At 42.2% G+C, this 16662-nt stretch overlaps 1 protein-coding gene across 3 annotated transcripts in view; it reads right to left on the bottom strand.

Annotated features, from left to right (window-relative positions):
* Positions 1–492: 492 nt before the first annotated feature.
* LOC137002418 (dynamin-3-like) overlaps positions 493–16662 on the bottom strand; it is a 28540-nt gene continuing 12370 nt past the window's right edge. The window contains exons 14-21 of one of the 3 annotated variants that reach the window (XM_067362037.1): positions 9547–9576; positions 8287–8400; positions 4680–4789; positions 3773–3884; positions 3475–3639; positions 2640–2878; positions 1400–1573; positions 493–535 (exon numbers count right to left, since the gene is read on the bottom strand). In XM_067362037.1, coding sequence (XP_067218138.1) covers positions 493–535; positions 1400–1573; positions 2640–2878; positions 3475–3639; positions 3773–3884; positions 4680–4789; positions 8287–8400; positions 9547–9576 — 987 coding nt within the window. The remainder of the gene's footprint in view (positions 536–1399; positions 1574–2639; positions 2879–3474; positions 3640–3772; positions 3885–4679; positions 4790–8286; positions 8401–9546; positions 9577–16662) is intronic. The other 2 variants (XM_067362039.1, XM_067362038.1) reach the window with 2 other exon arrangements.

The following is a 16662-nucleotide window of genomic DNA, read 5'->3' as shown; positions in this document are numbered from 1 at the left end:
ACTATTTTACACATTTATATTTTAATTCAGCCACACACACACACACACACACACACGCTCCCCAGCTTATACTAAGATATTTCACTCACACACTATGCTATAATATGACACGAGTGTGTGGACACGCATACAACACCCTGAAATAAACACACATGCGTGGCTATAAGGGTCAGCGCTGTGAGGAACGGGAAGCACAGCTCTGCCACAAATGATTTCACCATGGAGGAAAGAGCCTGCTGGGGTTTGGGTGGAGACTAGTGGAGGAAAGCGTGATGAGACTCGAAGTCTGAACCAGACTGAATCACAGGCACTGACAGACGACACACAACGAGCACTGCTATCACAGACACCACCGTCACACTGGAGCAGGACACGGGAGGGAGAGGACTAGCACATGCAGGAGCTTTGGTACAGGACTGACGTTGGTGTACTGTTCACATGAGAATGGGCCTGGAATATCGCACTCGATCCAGGAGGAAATAAAACGGCCCCTTAAGGGGGAACCTGTCTGGTTGGGGAAGGTGGAGGACGACGACTGTGTTAGAGGAAGAAGAAGAAGAAGAAGAAGAAGAAGGTGGTTGATGACAGCAGAAGCGTTGTTGGAATGGATGGTGGAGTAAGAGATAAAAAAGACAGAATTAGTATCTGTAGCCAATGTAGTGCCTGAAGTAGAAAAGACAGTCTGTTAATATAGAAAGTCACAGATGCACTAGCATGGAAACTGCACTTAAATTTAGCAAATCTCTTGTACAAACTGGACAAAGTGTAGTGAAGTGTGTAGAGCCTGACCTTGCGTCTAACAGGGGTACAAAAATGGGGCCTATAGGGACAACCCTGTTGCTGGTTAGGTATGTTTTGAAGCATGTTTATCCTGGTCCTTAGTTGGTCCTGAGCTGGAGCTTGTTGCTGAGGACCAGCACTTGACCAGCTCAATCCAGCTCCCATGCTTCAAGACACACCTAACCAGCATATACAGGGAAGTTTTTGATTTCATACGCTGTTATGTATTGAAATAAGTCAAAAAACACAATTCGTGAGGCAAGTATATAGTATATAGTGGGCAATAGTGAAAAGCGTCATCTCCATCAGCTCAACTAATGTCAACAGTTTGAAGACACTTTTGGTGAGCACGTTAGTTCAAGTTTGTTGACAAGTTGTAATCTGGTTTAATGACATTAGCTAGAGACTTGCAGCCACTTTAGTACTTTAAGAGAAGCACATTAAGTATGTGCAAATGTACTGCATACTGGCAATGATTTGGCCGGGGAATCAAGCATGTGTTTGCACACTTGCGAGAAACATTTTAATAAGATTAGAAATAGAAAAGAATGTGTTAAATAAAGAGTTAAGAGGTGTGGGAGAAAAGCAGACATTTAAGGGCTCATGGGTAAGATCTCACCTGGGAATGCTGGGCGGTGCCCTGTTGGGCCGACTGGGAACTTGTGGGCTGTCAGCGCTGTTATTCAAGGGCCCTAAAGGTCCTGGACGAGACGGAGGCAGAGGAGCGCCCCTACCCGCTGGTCTCTGTCCTCCAGACATCCTGCGCGGAGCCGTGGGACTGGGCGGAGGAGACCTAAAAACCAGGAGATGCTCACAGCAAAGAAAGAGGAGAACTATACACACTATTGCTGGGTTCGTTCCATGGTGACCCATGGTCCATCAATGAAACTGTTAAAGCTAACTCCAAACCATCTGACCAGACCTGTCCACTGCCTTCAACACAGTCATCAGATTCTGTCTCAGCTCTCTGATCGGAGCTTCACAGGATCTGTGCTTCACTCCTCATCTTCGCATGGACCGCATAGTGCCGCTGCTGGGCTCAAGGACACTTCCAAGTCTCCCAGAATGCCAGGTGTTATGATTTAAGAGTGTACAGGGGTGTCCAATTCTGCTCCTTCCAGCAGAGTTTAATTTGCTCAATTCGCTCAATTTGCTTTCCTGTTTTATGAGTTGTGAAGTTGGAGAGGGAATGATCTGAAGCCAACATCACAATGTTTGGCATCTTGGCAGGAACGTTATACAACTGGACTCTATCATGTCCACTTCCAAAGAGAGGCAGTGGAGCCACAGCTGAAGCAACCTCACAAGCGCAGCTGCAGTCATGCAACTAATGCATTAAGGAGTCCAAGGACACCTGGTCCAGCCAGACGGTTCTGACACCAGAACCACCATGCAGAAATGACTGCATTGACTGAGTACCTAGTATTGGCCTGATTCATAGTCAACCTTGACCTAACCACAGTTTCTAGTGTCTTACGGTTCAGTCTGCATGATGCATCGGTAGACGACACCTCGAGTCCTCCACCTACACAACATCATCAGAGCTGAGTGGACCATGATCTGCACCTTCAGATTACCCACTGGATCGCTGCGTTGTACGTCCTTGCTTAAGAAATCCAGCATAAACCAGCATGAAGTCCATGTTGGTCCAGGCTGGTTTATGCTGGATAGAGCTAGTATGGTGCTGGTCCAGCTGGTCAACTCATACCTTGTTCTGGGGATCAGTAATGCTGGATTTTTAAGCAGGGTTTACACAGGGTTCACACTTCTTTATGTTTGAGGCACAGGCCAGCTTTACCCCAGGGCTCAGCAGCCTTTTGACATTTGAACATCATCCATGATCTAGGTCGGAGAGTTACCTTCGAGAGCCGCCCTGGCCGGCATGCAGCCATGAGTTGTCCACCGGAGGCGGCAGCGGGGTGGAGATGGTGGAGGTGGAGATATCCCCGATGATACCCAGAGCTTCCTTCAGGGCATGGTGTGTGCGCAGCACTTCTTCCCTCCGCTGTACCTGCTCCTGAGACTCATCCATCAGTGCGTTCTGGTCTCCGGCCGAATACAGCTGGGCCAGAAGCTCTGCGTTAATGAAGTCTTTCACCTTAGGAAGAGGAGCGTGATGCTTATTAGGTCATATTCTTGTGCAAATACACTTACACTTTCCAAGAATCTACTCTTTGTGATCAACTGCACCGAAGCATCAGATGCTTCAATAAAATAAAAGCGGTTTACAGAATTCTTGATGCTTCTTGAGAATGAGCGCTACACATGAGAGAGTATTGCTGTATATGTACAATGGCCCCAAAAACAATTAAAACTTATGCATGTCTTTGCATGATATAACAACATAAGTGTAATTGATTTTCAAGACATATAGCACAAACACATATTTTTTAAAAAACCTTTAAATAGTTTGAAGTTTGCTGGGTTTCATTTATATGAAGTAATAATTAGACACTTTCTGTTTGCCAAACTTTGAAAATCAATCAAATTTTTGGCAATGCTTTCCCATCTCAGCAGTCAGATCAAATTTCAGGTTCACGACATGACCTGTATATAACACATTCAGTGTTTCAGTTGGAGCATATAGATGATTGTGTAAATGCAGTAACATTCCCAGTTTTCTGCCCTCTCTCAGATATAGTGTCTCGTATTTGATGTTATTAACAGCGATGGTTCATGGTGCATCCTCCTTACATTATTGATCATGAGATGCATAATGCTCTTGGGCATAAGGTCACGGATGCATTTGTTGACGATGGCCATGTAGGAGTCCACCAGGTTGCGGATGGTCTCCACCTTCCTCTCCAGCTGAGGATCCATAGAGAAGTTCTCTGACGGACCAGAACTATCGCTCTCCACCTGGCAGAAAGAGACCAACAGCAGTCAGAAGGTTAAGATGAGCGATAAGGTTTCATGCTTCACATTTTGAGGTGAATCTCATGTAGGTGATATCAAATGTGTACTGATGTCTCAAACATGAGCCGTTCCTCACCACGGCCTTCTCCGGGTAGACGCCGGCCCGCAGGAGCGACGCCCTCCAGCTCTCCACCTCCTCCAGAGTGTCGCAGGCCAGCTCCAAGAAACGATTGTCCTTAAAGACGTTCCTGAGAGAAAACAAGCCATCATTCAAATGATCCTCCAGGTTCTTCCAACATTTACCAGAGGGTAAAATATCTGATTACATAAATCATCATAGACAACAAAATATGGTAGGACCTCTTAAAACTCTCTTGGACAAAATCAAAAAACTCAACTAAGATGCCTGAAGCATGACAAATCTCACTGGAAGGGTCTATGGTATGAAGATTAACCCAAGCTTTTGTGTATGTGCCATCATCAGAATAATAAACAAAGTGTGAATGAAATAAAAAAATATGATTAACTTCCAAACTTCTTGATTTTAAAGTGAATTGCAGAAAAAGGCCACAAAGAAAAACAAATCAAAGAAGGCACAAATGAAGTTCATTCTGCAGTAAAGGGATATAGCGACATTAGCGTCTGCACAAACTCACAATATCGTTATTTATTGTAAGTGCGCTCCAGTTTTGTCATCTGTAACTTTAAATGCTGGAGCTCATTAAAGCAGGGTGGATTCTGATTGGCTGTCAATATTTTTATCATTCATCAGCTGGAAATGAAATCGCTCCTTATTTTCAGTGAGAATAGCAAAGTATGAATACCAACTATAACAACACAATATGTCATAGTTGGTATTCATACTTTGCTATTCTCACTGAAAATATAGTTATCGTTGTTGGTGTGAACGGCTGATGAAGATCTGATGTGTTCTTTGAGAACTGATGACATGAAATCACTTCAGTTCAAACAGCTCTGACCATGACCACTTCCAAAAAACAAAAAAAAGAAGAGAGAGAGAGTGATATCTGTCTGAGTCTTACCGCTGCTCTGTGTTGAAGATGGCAAACATGTGCTTGCTGGACATGAAGCTCTTCTCCACATCTCTGACCTTCAGATTGTCCAAGGGCAGCATGTACTTCTTCTCTTTCTCCTGTGGGATCAGCAGGAGCGTTTGACAGCAAACTCATGGAGTCATCACATTCTTTTTATAAACTAAAAAACTCCTAATGCAACAGCCTCTGGGAATGAAAGAACAGCTGTGAAATCTGACTATATATTTCCAAGTTGGGAGAGAAAATGCAGGTAAATGAGAAAAAAGAAAGTTCTGTGAAACCTGCAAAGATAAAGGACTGAAACACAGCTGTGATGTTGTGAGTCTTTTTATCTCATAAATTAGTTTCAATTAGTTTAAATTAGTTTCATAAATCTATTTTCTGATCTTCTTCTTTTAATTTCGGGCTGCAGTGTGAGCTCATGTTCATGAGAGTGTGTGAAACTCTGTGAACTTCAGACCGACGTGAACGTCTGAGAGCTGCAGTTCCTCCTCTGGGTTTTCATGAATATTTCCCCCCCGCTGCAGAGGGGCCCGTTTCCTGTCTGCGTTCGGATCAGGAGAGAGAGAGGGAGATTAAACATCAGGCTGGCATTCAATCTGAACATCTGGAAGTGCTTAACAGCTCAGAAAGAGAGACGCATGAAACTTCACCGGCAAACCTCTGCAGAACAGCACAGACAAAATCAACGCATGATGGAGGACGAATGAGACTTCAGCGCTCAGCAGTCAGGATGGATTTGGGTTACTGGGATTTACGGCTCCAGACGTCCTGCACCCAGAGGACCGTCCAGCGGTCTGAAGTCCCTCCTCCGTCCTTCACCGCCTCTCTCCGTCGCTCTTCTCTCACTCCTGCAGCAGCATTTGTGCGAAAGCACGCCCAGATTCGACTGCCACGTCAAGGCTGGATCCGGCGCTCGGCCTGCGCAGCCACACGGGACGATGCGGGACAGGAGCGGTGGGATCGAACTCGACGCCGGGACCGTGTGTTTCGGAGATGAAGAGGAGGCTTCGGTCCGTGTCACGCTCCGTCTGCCCAGTGTTCAGACTACCTGTTCATGGTCAAGCTAGTGTACAGTAGTCTGCACATTGGTTAGACTGGGTGAGGAAAACTCACCGCGAGTCCTTGTAAACTTGAGGATGTGATTCTTGGGTCGGTTTCAGGACTGTGTCACAGTCTTTCACAAGCATTGTAAATAACCTGCTTGCTTTTCCTCTCTCTGCTCTTTCTTTTAAGATGCAGTTGATTCCAGTGCTAGCGAATGAGATGAATTGAAGTCTGACAGTACGCACAAACACTGAACACTGAGCGAGGATATTTCATCTCAAATGCTTTTAGCTCCGCCGCACACGGACTCATGCGAGCTCAGGAATGCTGCGGTTCTGACACGAGAGCTTAACAAAAGCTTTATCCAGTTTTCATCCAACAAATGAGAATCTCATAATGCTAAAAGTCCCGAACACATCGACTGTTTGCTCACTTCAGTGATTTATATGATTCAAAAGTGCAACATATTAAAGTTAAAGTCACAATAATAACAGCAGATGTATAGAGTAACATGAAGACGTTTCTGATGTGGAAAAAGGGGGGAGAGAGTAAATGTTGTTTTAGAGAATGTGCAACAGTTTGTCAATCAAATCTTAACAAAACCAGATCTGTACATTTGAACAAAGAAGCGTCTGAATCATTTATTTGAGACTCTTTCGGTCCCTCAGCACATCTCTTATGCTGTGGGTGTTTGTATGAATGTGTGCTCATATAAACCGTCTCGTTTGCTCTCAGAGTGACGTGAGGGTTTCATGCATTCGTGTGCTGATGGCTGAAGTGTGGTATTGGCTAGAATACTATAGTGAAACAGCACAGACACAGCCATATTGATCCTGTGAGGTATTTGAGCGTGTCAGTAATGACTCTGACTTCACTATCAGCTTTAAAAGAGGTGTGAGCTGATCACAGGATCGACCGAGAGAGTTAGTGCAGCAGTAGAGTGTGTGTGTGTGTGTGTGTGAAGAGATACTGGATTCAGTGCTACTCGTGACTGTAAGAGCATGAAGTGTGACTGAAGTCATCAGTTTCAAACGCATGTTCATCTGAGCGCCGTATGATGGTGTGTGCGCTTCTCATCAATCATTAGAACAAGATACATTCTTACAGTTTCTGAAGAAAATCTGACATGCCTGTTCTGAGGGGTGTTTAGTGTTGCCATGGGGTTGCTAGGCTGCTCTGGATGGTTGCCAGGGTGTTGCTATGCAGCTGCTAAAGCATCCTGTGTGGTTTTTGCATGTTTCTGTGTGGTTTCTAGTGTGTCCTGGGTGGTTGCCAGGGTGTCGCTATGCAGTTTCTAGAATGTTCTGTGTGGTTTCTAGTGTGTCCTGGGTGGTTGCCAGGGTGTCGCTATGCAGTTGCTATAGTGTTCTGTGTGGTTTCTAGGATGTTCCGGATGGTTGCCAGGGTATCGCTATGCAGTTGCTAGAGTGTTCTGTGTGGTTTCTAGGATGTTCCGGATGGTTGCCAGGGTGTCGCTATGCAGTTGCTAGAGTGTTCTGTGTGGTTTCTAGGGTGTCCTGGGTGGTTGCCAGGGTGTCACTATGCAGTTGCTAGAGTGTTCTGTGTGGTTTCTAGGATGTTCCGGATGGTTGCCAGGGTATCGCTATGCAGTTGCTAGAGTGTTCTGTGTGGTTTCTAGTGTGTTCTGGGTGGTTGCCAGGGTGTTGTTAAGTAAATTAATGACAAAATCTCATGTTGAGTTGTATTCAGAGTAAAAAGACTGCATTAACAGCAGTGAATATTTCAACTGAAGACATTTCACACATAATTTCACAGCCAACCTAACTGAATATCACATGACTTCATTCTTCAGTAATAAACATGGTTTTGTGAAAACGTGAATATTTTTGAACTGAACACTGGACGGAGAATATGTATTATTTAAAGACAGAATTATTTGTGAAATGTTGGAGTGTTTAAGATGTTAAAACGGTTAAAATGACCCTCGTTGGTTGATCTGTCTGAAAATGTGTCTCAACACTGACTCAACCAATGGCGCGAGTTTAGGGGAGGGGCTATATGTTTGTCTGGCCAATGGTAGATGGGGGGAAACCATTGATTATTTTATCAGTTCTGTTTGGTGGAAATGACACACTCCAGCTTTATGGAAACGAGTTTATCAATCTTGTCTGATTGTGTGCATCATTAGGAGGTGGTCGAGGTGTGTGCGCCTGTCTACACTTGCTGTGCAGAGGATCCTGAGGCTGTACAGCAGGCACAGACAGGCAGACAGACAGCGAAACACATGCATTCGCTCCGAGGGACGGAGGATCATTGGCCATCATCATCACAGCTCTCTACAGACTCAAGTCACGCTGAGGGAGCATGAAACGGACACTAATTGCTTGCTTAATGTTCATGTTCATTTTGTTTCATGTTGAAAATGATACTGTGCATAATAATTAATAAAAAAATGTTACCAATCCTCTAATTTTTCATGTAGAATCACTTTTCACCATCATCAGCTCGTGATGTATAAGATGACGTTGTTGAACGTCACTCTGGAAAGTGTCCCATTACGGACCGACGGACGGACGGAAGCGCTCACCTCGTCGTCTTTGAACCAGGACAGGCTCTCGGCGGTCAGCACAAACCAGTACTCCTTCGCTCCGCCCTTCATGATGCTGATGTTATTGATGGTCAACCAGCCCTTACGAATGACCTGACGGAGAAAATGAGACACGTCACATCGCAAACTCGGCTACATTCAACACAACAGTGATCAATACATACGACACTGATCAATGCAAAGAGTGGGTGAATAAAGATCGATGTGAGAAATCAACCAGGTGAGACGTGTATAAAATATCTTTGCTCCAGGCATCTGTGACAAGGAATGAAAAACTCCACAAGCTCTTAGTCCTGGAGAAATAACCTGTTGTGAACATAGTGCACTATATCAGATACAGGAGCGAATGTGTACGGAGCGGACAGTCACGTGTTTCATTTCCACTGGATGACTGCTTTAATGACACACAGTCACTTGTCTCCACCTACTGGTGTAGTTGTGTTACTACAGAAAGCATTCACATTCAACCAAAATACTGACCAGCTCTGGAATGTAAAAGCCGAAGCTGTAACTATATGGTGGAATCAGCTGGAACGCAGTATCAGCATCAGGATTACAGCTGTCAATTATTTATTGTTGCATTACATTTATTAATACGGTCGTTATTTAAACCAGAGTCTGAGTAAAGTGATTGTAATGAGTTAAAGGCTCAAGCATGCGTGAAGTCTCTGGTGGAGACACACAGACGTTACACAGAACTGAAGCATGAGTGAGTGTGTTCACCTCCAGCGTTCAGAAAGTGTTCAGAGCCCCTCATGTGCGTCACATCTGTTACGCTCATTACTTTTCCCATCCATCTACACTCAGTTCCACATAATGACCAAGCAAAAAACACATTTTTGATAACTTCACAAATCTATTAAAAAACTGAAACATCACATTCAGACACGATTTGCAGCGACTCCAGCCTCAGTCTTCTTGGGTTTGACGGCACAAGCTTTGAACACCTGCTTTTGGAGGCTGGAGTGATGCAGTGATCAGAAAATCTGTGGCAAATTCAAATGATTGGACACGATTCGAACAAACTTGCGCTGTTCTATAGACGGTCTGCCCAGCTAACAAAAATACGCTTCAGGAATGTTTTGCTAATGTTCCCATGAGGTTATGAACACTTTCTGAATGCGTGTGAGAGAGCCGACAGTAGATGTGAAGAAGCGTGCAGTGCTCGACTGAACTACGGCTGTGCTCTTCTTCACCTCCAGTGCATTTATTATTACACACAAGAACCTGACGGCTTACAATGATGCCCGAAGCTGGAGGAGACGAGGCCTGAAAAGAGAGACACACATGGACACATGCTCCTTAAGCCAGCAAACCCAATCAGCGCTCATGTGTACGACAGTAGAGACCGGATCGTCCTGTTCAGGGCTGGACTTCCCTGTTCCCTCTCACTTCCCTCTCCCAATCACCAACTTTACCACACTACGCTAAAGTAAACAGAGTAACGCCTGCTTGTGTTTTACTAAGAGACTGACCACAAATAAGCAATGAATACGACAGACATGAGCTGCAGATAACTGATACAGCCGATACTGAAACCTGTCAGGTGATCAAACACTCAAAGCTCCACTAACACGACTGAAACACTGATGCCAAATTACACGTGTGGAACACCAACACGTTCCTGAACAGTCACAAAACTCAGAGTCAGAGTCCAGCGTTTCCCAGCACATGATAGGCCAGTGTAATTGAAAAGTGATTATTTTACCTGTTTTTACGCAACATAAAGCCAAAGCTGTGATTATTCGCAGTGTCTCCCACAGGATTGCTGCTCCACCAGAGGAAAACGCTGTAAAGTTAACTTTAAATCTGAACATGATGAAGAAACTCACTCCTCTGATGCTGAAAACACTTACGCTGTCAGAGCCGCTGGAAATAACGTCAACCTCAGATAATGAGCTAACGTACGCTAGCTTGATATGTTACATGAAGCTATTTCGGACTTCCTACTTCAAAATGTCATGTTTAACTCAAATTCAATTACATGCCATGTCTTTGTAATTATTAGTGACATTTTCTAGAATTTTGAGAATTTCTGGTTCAGTAGGAAACTGAGGCAGGACTAATTAGGTGGTTAATGGCAAACCTTATCTGTGCGACAGCCCTATATTTCTAAAAATATGTGAATAAAATGTTAAAATATGTTTTTATACAGCCTGCATTGACACTGAGACACAGCCGCCTGTAACTCTTTGCATTAAATCTTCTGTGAAATGCATCCTTTGATTCTAAATTGTATTTGATGCTTCAGATGTTCCATTTCTCTGAGTGCAGAAATGTAAACAGATATTTTATTAATGATTAAAGATAATTAAGTTGCAGTATAAATGTCAATTAGTGCTGCTTGTGTGGAGTTAAGAGTAGGCATAATAAGCTTTAGCTTCAGCCTACACCTTTTGGTCAATAAGAGTGTAAACATCATGATTTTTCTTTTTCTTTTTTTGAATGATCTTGTAATTATTTTATTTTGTATGGTTATGTATGTGTACATGCATATGCACAATTGTATGTATGCACCTGTAAGTCTCATGCTTTCCTGTGCAAAATGATGCAAATGGAATTTTTACTTGTTGACAAAAAATAAATAAATAAAATAAAATAAATAAATAAATGAAACCCTTCTATGATAAATGATTGTGTTAAAAACCTAAAAAAAACAAACAAAAAAACATCACATCTACGCTGCAAGAGGGCAGTAGGACATCACTAGTACACAGAGCACAGCGTCAGGTGAGAGAAAGAACCATGGAAATGTCAATGTGAAAAATAACACAAAGTTGACTTCACACTACATAATAGCAGTGAGGAAACATAAAGGACTTGAATGCTCTGTTGTAATGATGCATCAACAACCCCAGAGGAGTTTCTCATCACAGTCACAATCTACTGAGACAGAGAGCAGAAAGAACAGTCGCTCTTACCTGGAGCTCCTGAGGGAAAAAGACAACAGCTCGTCATGCAGGAGCCGCTCGTTCACACAGGAGGGTAGTGAAGAAAACATGACACGTGTGTTTCAGAACATAAACGTACAAACGTAAAATGTCCATAACATGATCAAAACCGAAGGACATTTATCCTGCAGTGGATAAATGAAGGTAATAGAAGTAGAGCAGAAAGAAAGTCAAAGCCACATCAAACAGCAACAAAAAGCTAAATAACATTAATATCTGGAGTGTCATAAACATAGTTCTGTCATGACAACTCTCAGAGTGTTTAGCATGGTAATGATATGACAATGTTGATACGTTTGGTCTGTTACTGCTGATATTACTGCTGCTGATGTTATTACTGCTGTTATTACTGCTGTTATTGCTGCTGTTATTACTGCTGTTATTACTGCTGCTGTTACTGATACTGTTACTGCTGTTATTACTGCTGTTATTACTGCTGCTGCTGTTATTACTGCTGCTGCTGTTATTACTGCTGTTATTACTGCTGTTATTACTGCTGCTGTTACTGATACTGTTACTGCTGTTATTACTGCTGTTGCTGATATTACTGCTGTTATTACTGCTGTTATTACTGCTGCTGCTGTTACTGATACTGTTACTGGTGTTATTACTGCTGTTGCTGATATTACTGCTGTTATTACTGCTGTTATTACTGCTGCTGATGTTATTACTGCTGTTATTACTGCTGCTGTTACTGATACTGTTACTGCTGTTATTACTGCTGCTGCTGTTATTACTGCTGTTATTACTGCTGCTGTTACTGATACTGTTACTGCTGTTATTACTGCTGTTGCTGATATTACTGCTGTTATTACTGCTGTTATTGCTGCTGCTGTTATTACTGCTGTTATTACTGCTGTTATTACTGCTGCTGCTGTTACTGCTGCTGATATTACTGCTGTTATTACTGCTGCTGTTATTACTGCTGCTGCTGTTATTACTGCTGTTATTGATGCTGTTATTACTGCTGTTATTACTGTTGTTATTACTGCTGCTGTTACTGATACTGTTACTGCTGTTATTACTGCTGCTGCTGATATTACTGCTGTTATTACTGCTGTTATTACTGCTGCTGCTGTTATTACTGCTGTTATTACTGCTGTTATTACTGCTGCTGTTACTGATACTGTTACTGCTGTTATTACTGCTGCTGCTGTTATTACTGCTGCTGATATTACTGCTGTTATTACTGCTGTTATTACTGCTGCTGCTGTTATTACTGCTGTTATTACTGCTGCTGCTGTTACTGATACTGTTACTGCTGTTATTGCTGCTGCTGCTGTTACTGCTGCTGATATTACTGCTGTTATTACTGTTGCTGCTGCTGCTGATATTACTGCTGTTATTACTGCTGCTGTTACTGATACTGTTACTGCTGTTATTACTGCTGCTGCTGTTATTACTGCTGTTATTACTGCTGTTATTGCTGCTGCTGTTACTGATTCTGTTACTGCTGTTATTACTGCTGCTGCTGATATTACTGCTGTTATTACTGCTGTTATTACTGCTGCTGCTGTTATTACTGCTGTTATTACTGCTGCTGCTGTTATTACTGCTGTTATTACTGCTGCTGATGTTATTACTGCTGTTATTACTGCTGCTGTTACTGATACTGTTACTGCTGCTGATATTACTGCTGTTATTACTGCTGCTGTTACTGATACTGTTACTGCTGTTATTACTGCTGCTGCTGTTATTACTGCTGCTGCTGCTGCTGTTATTACTGCTGTTATTACTGCTGCTGCTGTTATTACTGCTATTACTGCTGTTATTGCTGCTGCTGTTACTGATACTGTTACTGCTGTTATTACTGCTGCTGCTGATATTACTGCTGTTATTACTGCTGTTATTATTGCTGCTGCTGTTATTACTGCTGTTATTACTGCTGCTGCTGTTATTACTGCTGCTGATATTACTGCTGTTATTACTGCTGCTGCTGATATTACTGCTGTTATTACTGCTGCTGTTACTGATACTGTTACCGCGGTTATTACAGCTGCTGCTGTTATTACTGCTGCTGATATTACTGCTGTTATTACTGCTGCTGCTGATATTACTGCTGTTATTACTGCTGCTGTTACTGATACTGTTACTGCTGTTATTACTGCTGCTGCTGTTATTACTGTTGTTATTACTGCTGTTATTGCTGCTGCTGTTACTGATTCTGTTACTGCTGTTATTACTGCTGTTATTGCTGCTGCTGTTATTACTGCTGTTATTACTGCTGCTGTTACTGATTCTGTTACTGCTGTTATTACTGTTGTTATTACTGCTGTTATTGCTGCTGCTGTTACTGATTCTGTTACTGCTGTTATTACTGCTGTTATTGCTGCTGCTGTTATTACTGCTGTTATTACTGCTGCTGCTGTTATTACTGCTGTTATTACTGCTGTTATTGCTGCTGCTGTTATTACTGCTGTTATTACTGCTGTTATTACTGCTGCTGCTGCTGCTGTTATTACTGCTGTTATTACTGCTGCTGATGTTATTACTGCTGTTATTACTGCTGCTGTTACTGATACTGTTACTGCGGTTATTACTGCTGCTGCTGTTATTACTGCTGCTGATATTACTGCTGTTATTACTGCTGCTGCTGATATTACTGCTGTTATTACTGCTGCTGTTACTGATACTGTTACTGCTGTTATTACTGCTGCTGCTGTTATTACTGTTGTTATTACTGCTGTTATTGCTGCTGCTGTTACTGATTCTGTTACTGCTGTTATTACTGCTGTTATTGCTGCTGCTGTTATTACTGCTGTTATTACTGCTGCTGTTACTGATTCTGTTACTGCTGTTATTACTGTTGTTATTACTGCTGTTATTGCTGCTGCTGTTACTGATTCTGTTACTGCTGTTATTACTGCTGTTATTGCTGCTGTTATTACTGCTGTTATTACTGCTGTTATTACTGCTGTTATTGCTGCTGTTATTACTGCTGTTATTACTGCTGCTGCTGATATTACTGCTGTTATTATTGCTGTTATTACTGCTGCTGCTGTTATTACTGCTGTTATTACTGATGTTATTACTGCTGCTGCTGTTATTACTGCTGTTATTACTGCTGTTATTACTGCTGCTGCTGTTATTACTGCTGCTGTTACTGATTCTGTTACTGCTGTTATTACTGTTGTTATTACTGCTGTTATTGCTGCTGCTGTTACTGATTCTGTTACTGCTGTTATTACTGCTGTTATTGCTGCTGCTGTTATTACTGCTGTTATTACTGCTGCTGCTGTTATTACTGCTGTTATTACTGCTGTTATTGCTGCTGCTGTTACTGATTCTGTTACTGCTGTTATTACTGCTGTTATTGCTGCTGTTATTACTGCTGTTATTACTGCTGTTATTGCTGCTGTTATTACTGCTGTTATTACTGCTGCTGCTGATATTACTGCTGTTATTACTGCTGTTATTACTGCTGTTATTACTGCTGTTATTGCTGCTGTTATTACTGCTGCTGCTGTTACTGCTGCTGATATTACTGCTGTTATTACTGCTGTTATTACTGCTGTTATTACTGCTGCTGCTGTTATTACTGCTGTTATTACTGCTGTTATTACTGCTGTTATTGCTGCTGTTATTACTGCTGCTGCTGTTACTGCTGCTGATATTACTGCTGTTATTACTGCTGTTATTACTGCTGTTATTACTGCTGCTGCTGTTATTACTGCTGTTATTACTGCTGTTATTGCTGCTGTTATTACTGCTGCTGCTGTTACTGCTGCTGATATTACTGCTGTTATTACTGCTGTTATTACTGCTGCTGCTGCTGTTATTACTGCTGTTATTACTGCTGCTGCTGTTATTACTGCTGTTATTACTGCTGCTGCTGTTACTGATACTGTTACTGCTGTTATTACTGCTGCTGCTGTTATTACTGCTGTTATTACTGCTGCTGCTGTAATTACTGCTGTTATTACTGCTGCTGCTGTTATTACTGCTGTTATTACTGCTGCTGATGTTATTACTGCTGTTATTACTGCTGCTGCTGTTACTGCTGCTGATATTACTGCTGTTATTACTGCTGCTGCTGATATTACTGCTGTTATTACTGCTGTTATTACTGCTGCTGCTGTTATTACTGCTGTTATTACTGCTGCTGCCGTTATTACTGCTGTTATTACTGCTGCTGCTGTTATTGCTGCTGTTATTACTGCTGCTGCTGTTACTGCTGCTGATATTACTGCTGTTATTACTGCTGTTATTACTGCTGTTATTACTGCTGCTGCTGCTGTTATTACTGCTGTTATTACTGCTGCTGCTGTTATTACTGCTGTTATTACTGCTGCTGCTGTTATTACTGCTGTTATTACTGCTGTTATTACTGCTGCTGCTGTTATTACTGCTGTTATTACTGCTGTTATTGCTGCTGCTGTTACTGATACTGTTACTGCTGTTATTACTGCTGCTGCTGTTACTGCTGCTGATATTACTGCTGTTATTACTGTTGCTGCTGCTGTTACTGATACTGTTACTGCTGTTATTGCTGCTGCTGCTGATATTACTGCTGTTATTACTGCTGCTGCTGTTATTACTGCTGTTATTGATGCTGTTATTACTGCTGTTATTGATGCTGTTATTACTGCTGTTATTACTGCTGCTGTTATTACTGTTGTTATTACTGCTGTTATTACTGCAGCTGTTATTGATACTGTTACTGCTGTTATTACTGCTGCTGCTGTTACTGGTGCTGATATTACTGCTGTTATTACTGCTGCTGCTGTTATTACTGTTGTTATTACTGCTGTTATTGCTGCTGCTGTTACTGATACTGTTACTGCTGTTATTGCTGCTGCTGCTGCTGCTGATATTACTGCTGTTATTGCTGCTGCTGCTGTTATTACTGTTGTTATTACTGCTGTTATTGCTGCTGCTGTTACTGATACTGTTACTGCTGTTATTGCTGCTGCTGCTGATATTACTGCTGTTATTGATGCTGTTATTACTGCTGTTATTGCTGCTGCTGTTATTACTGCTGGTATTACTGCTGCTGCTGTTATTACTGCTGTTATTGCTGCTGCTGTTACTGATACTGTTACTGCTGTTATTACTGCTGTTATTGCTGCTGCTGTTACTGATACTGTTACTGCTGTTATTATTACTGCTGTTATTACTGCTGCTGCTGTTATTACTGCTGCTGCTGTTACTGATACTGTTACTGCTGTTATTACTGCTGCTGCTGTTATTACTGCTGTTATTACTGCTGTTATTACTGCTGCTGCTGTTACTGATACTGTTACTGCTGATGTTATTACTGCTGTTATTGCTGCTGCTGCTGCTGCTGCTGATATTACTGCTGTTATTGATGCTGTTATTACTGCTGCTGCTGTTATTACTGCTGTTATTGCTGCTGCTGTTACTGATACTGTTACTGCTGTTATTACTGCTGTTATTACTGCTG

The sequence above is a fragment of the Chanodichthys erythropterus genome, chromosome 16 (assembly GCF_024489055.1).
Source record: "Chanodichthys erythropterus isolate Z2021 chromosome 16, ASM2448905v1, whole genome shotgun sequence".
NCBI classification, from domain to species: domain Eukaryota; kingdom Metazoa; phylum Chordata; class Actinopteri; order Cypriniformes; family Xenocyprididae; genus Chanodichthys; species Chanodichthys erythropterus.
Note: the sequence above shows the minus strand (reverse complement) of the source record. Positions and strands in the feature narration are given on the sequence as shown.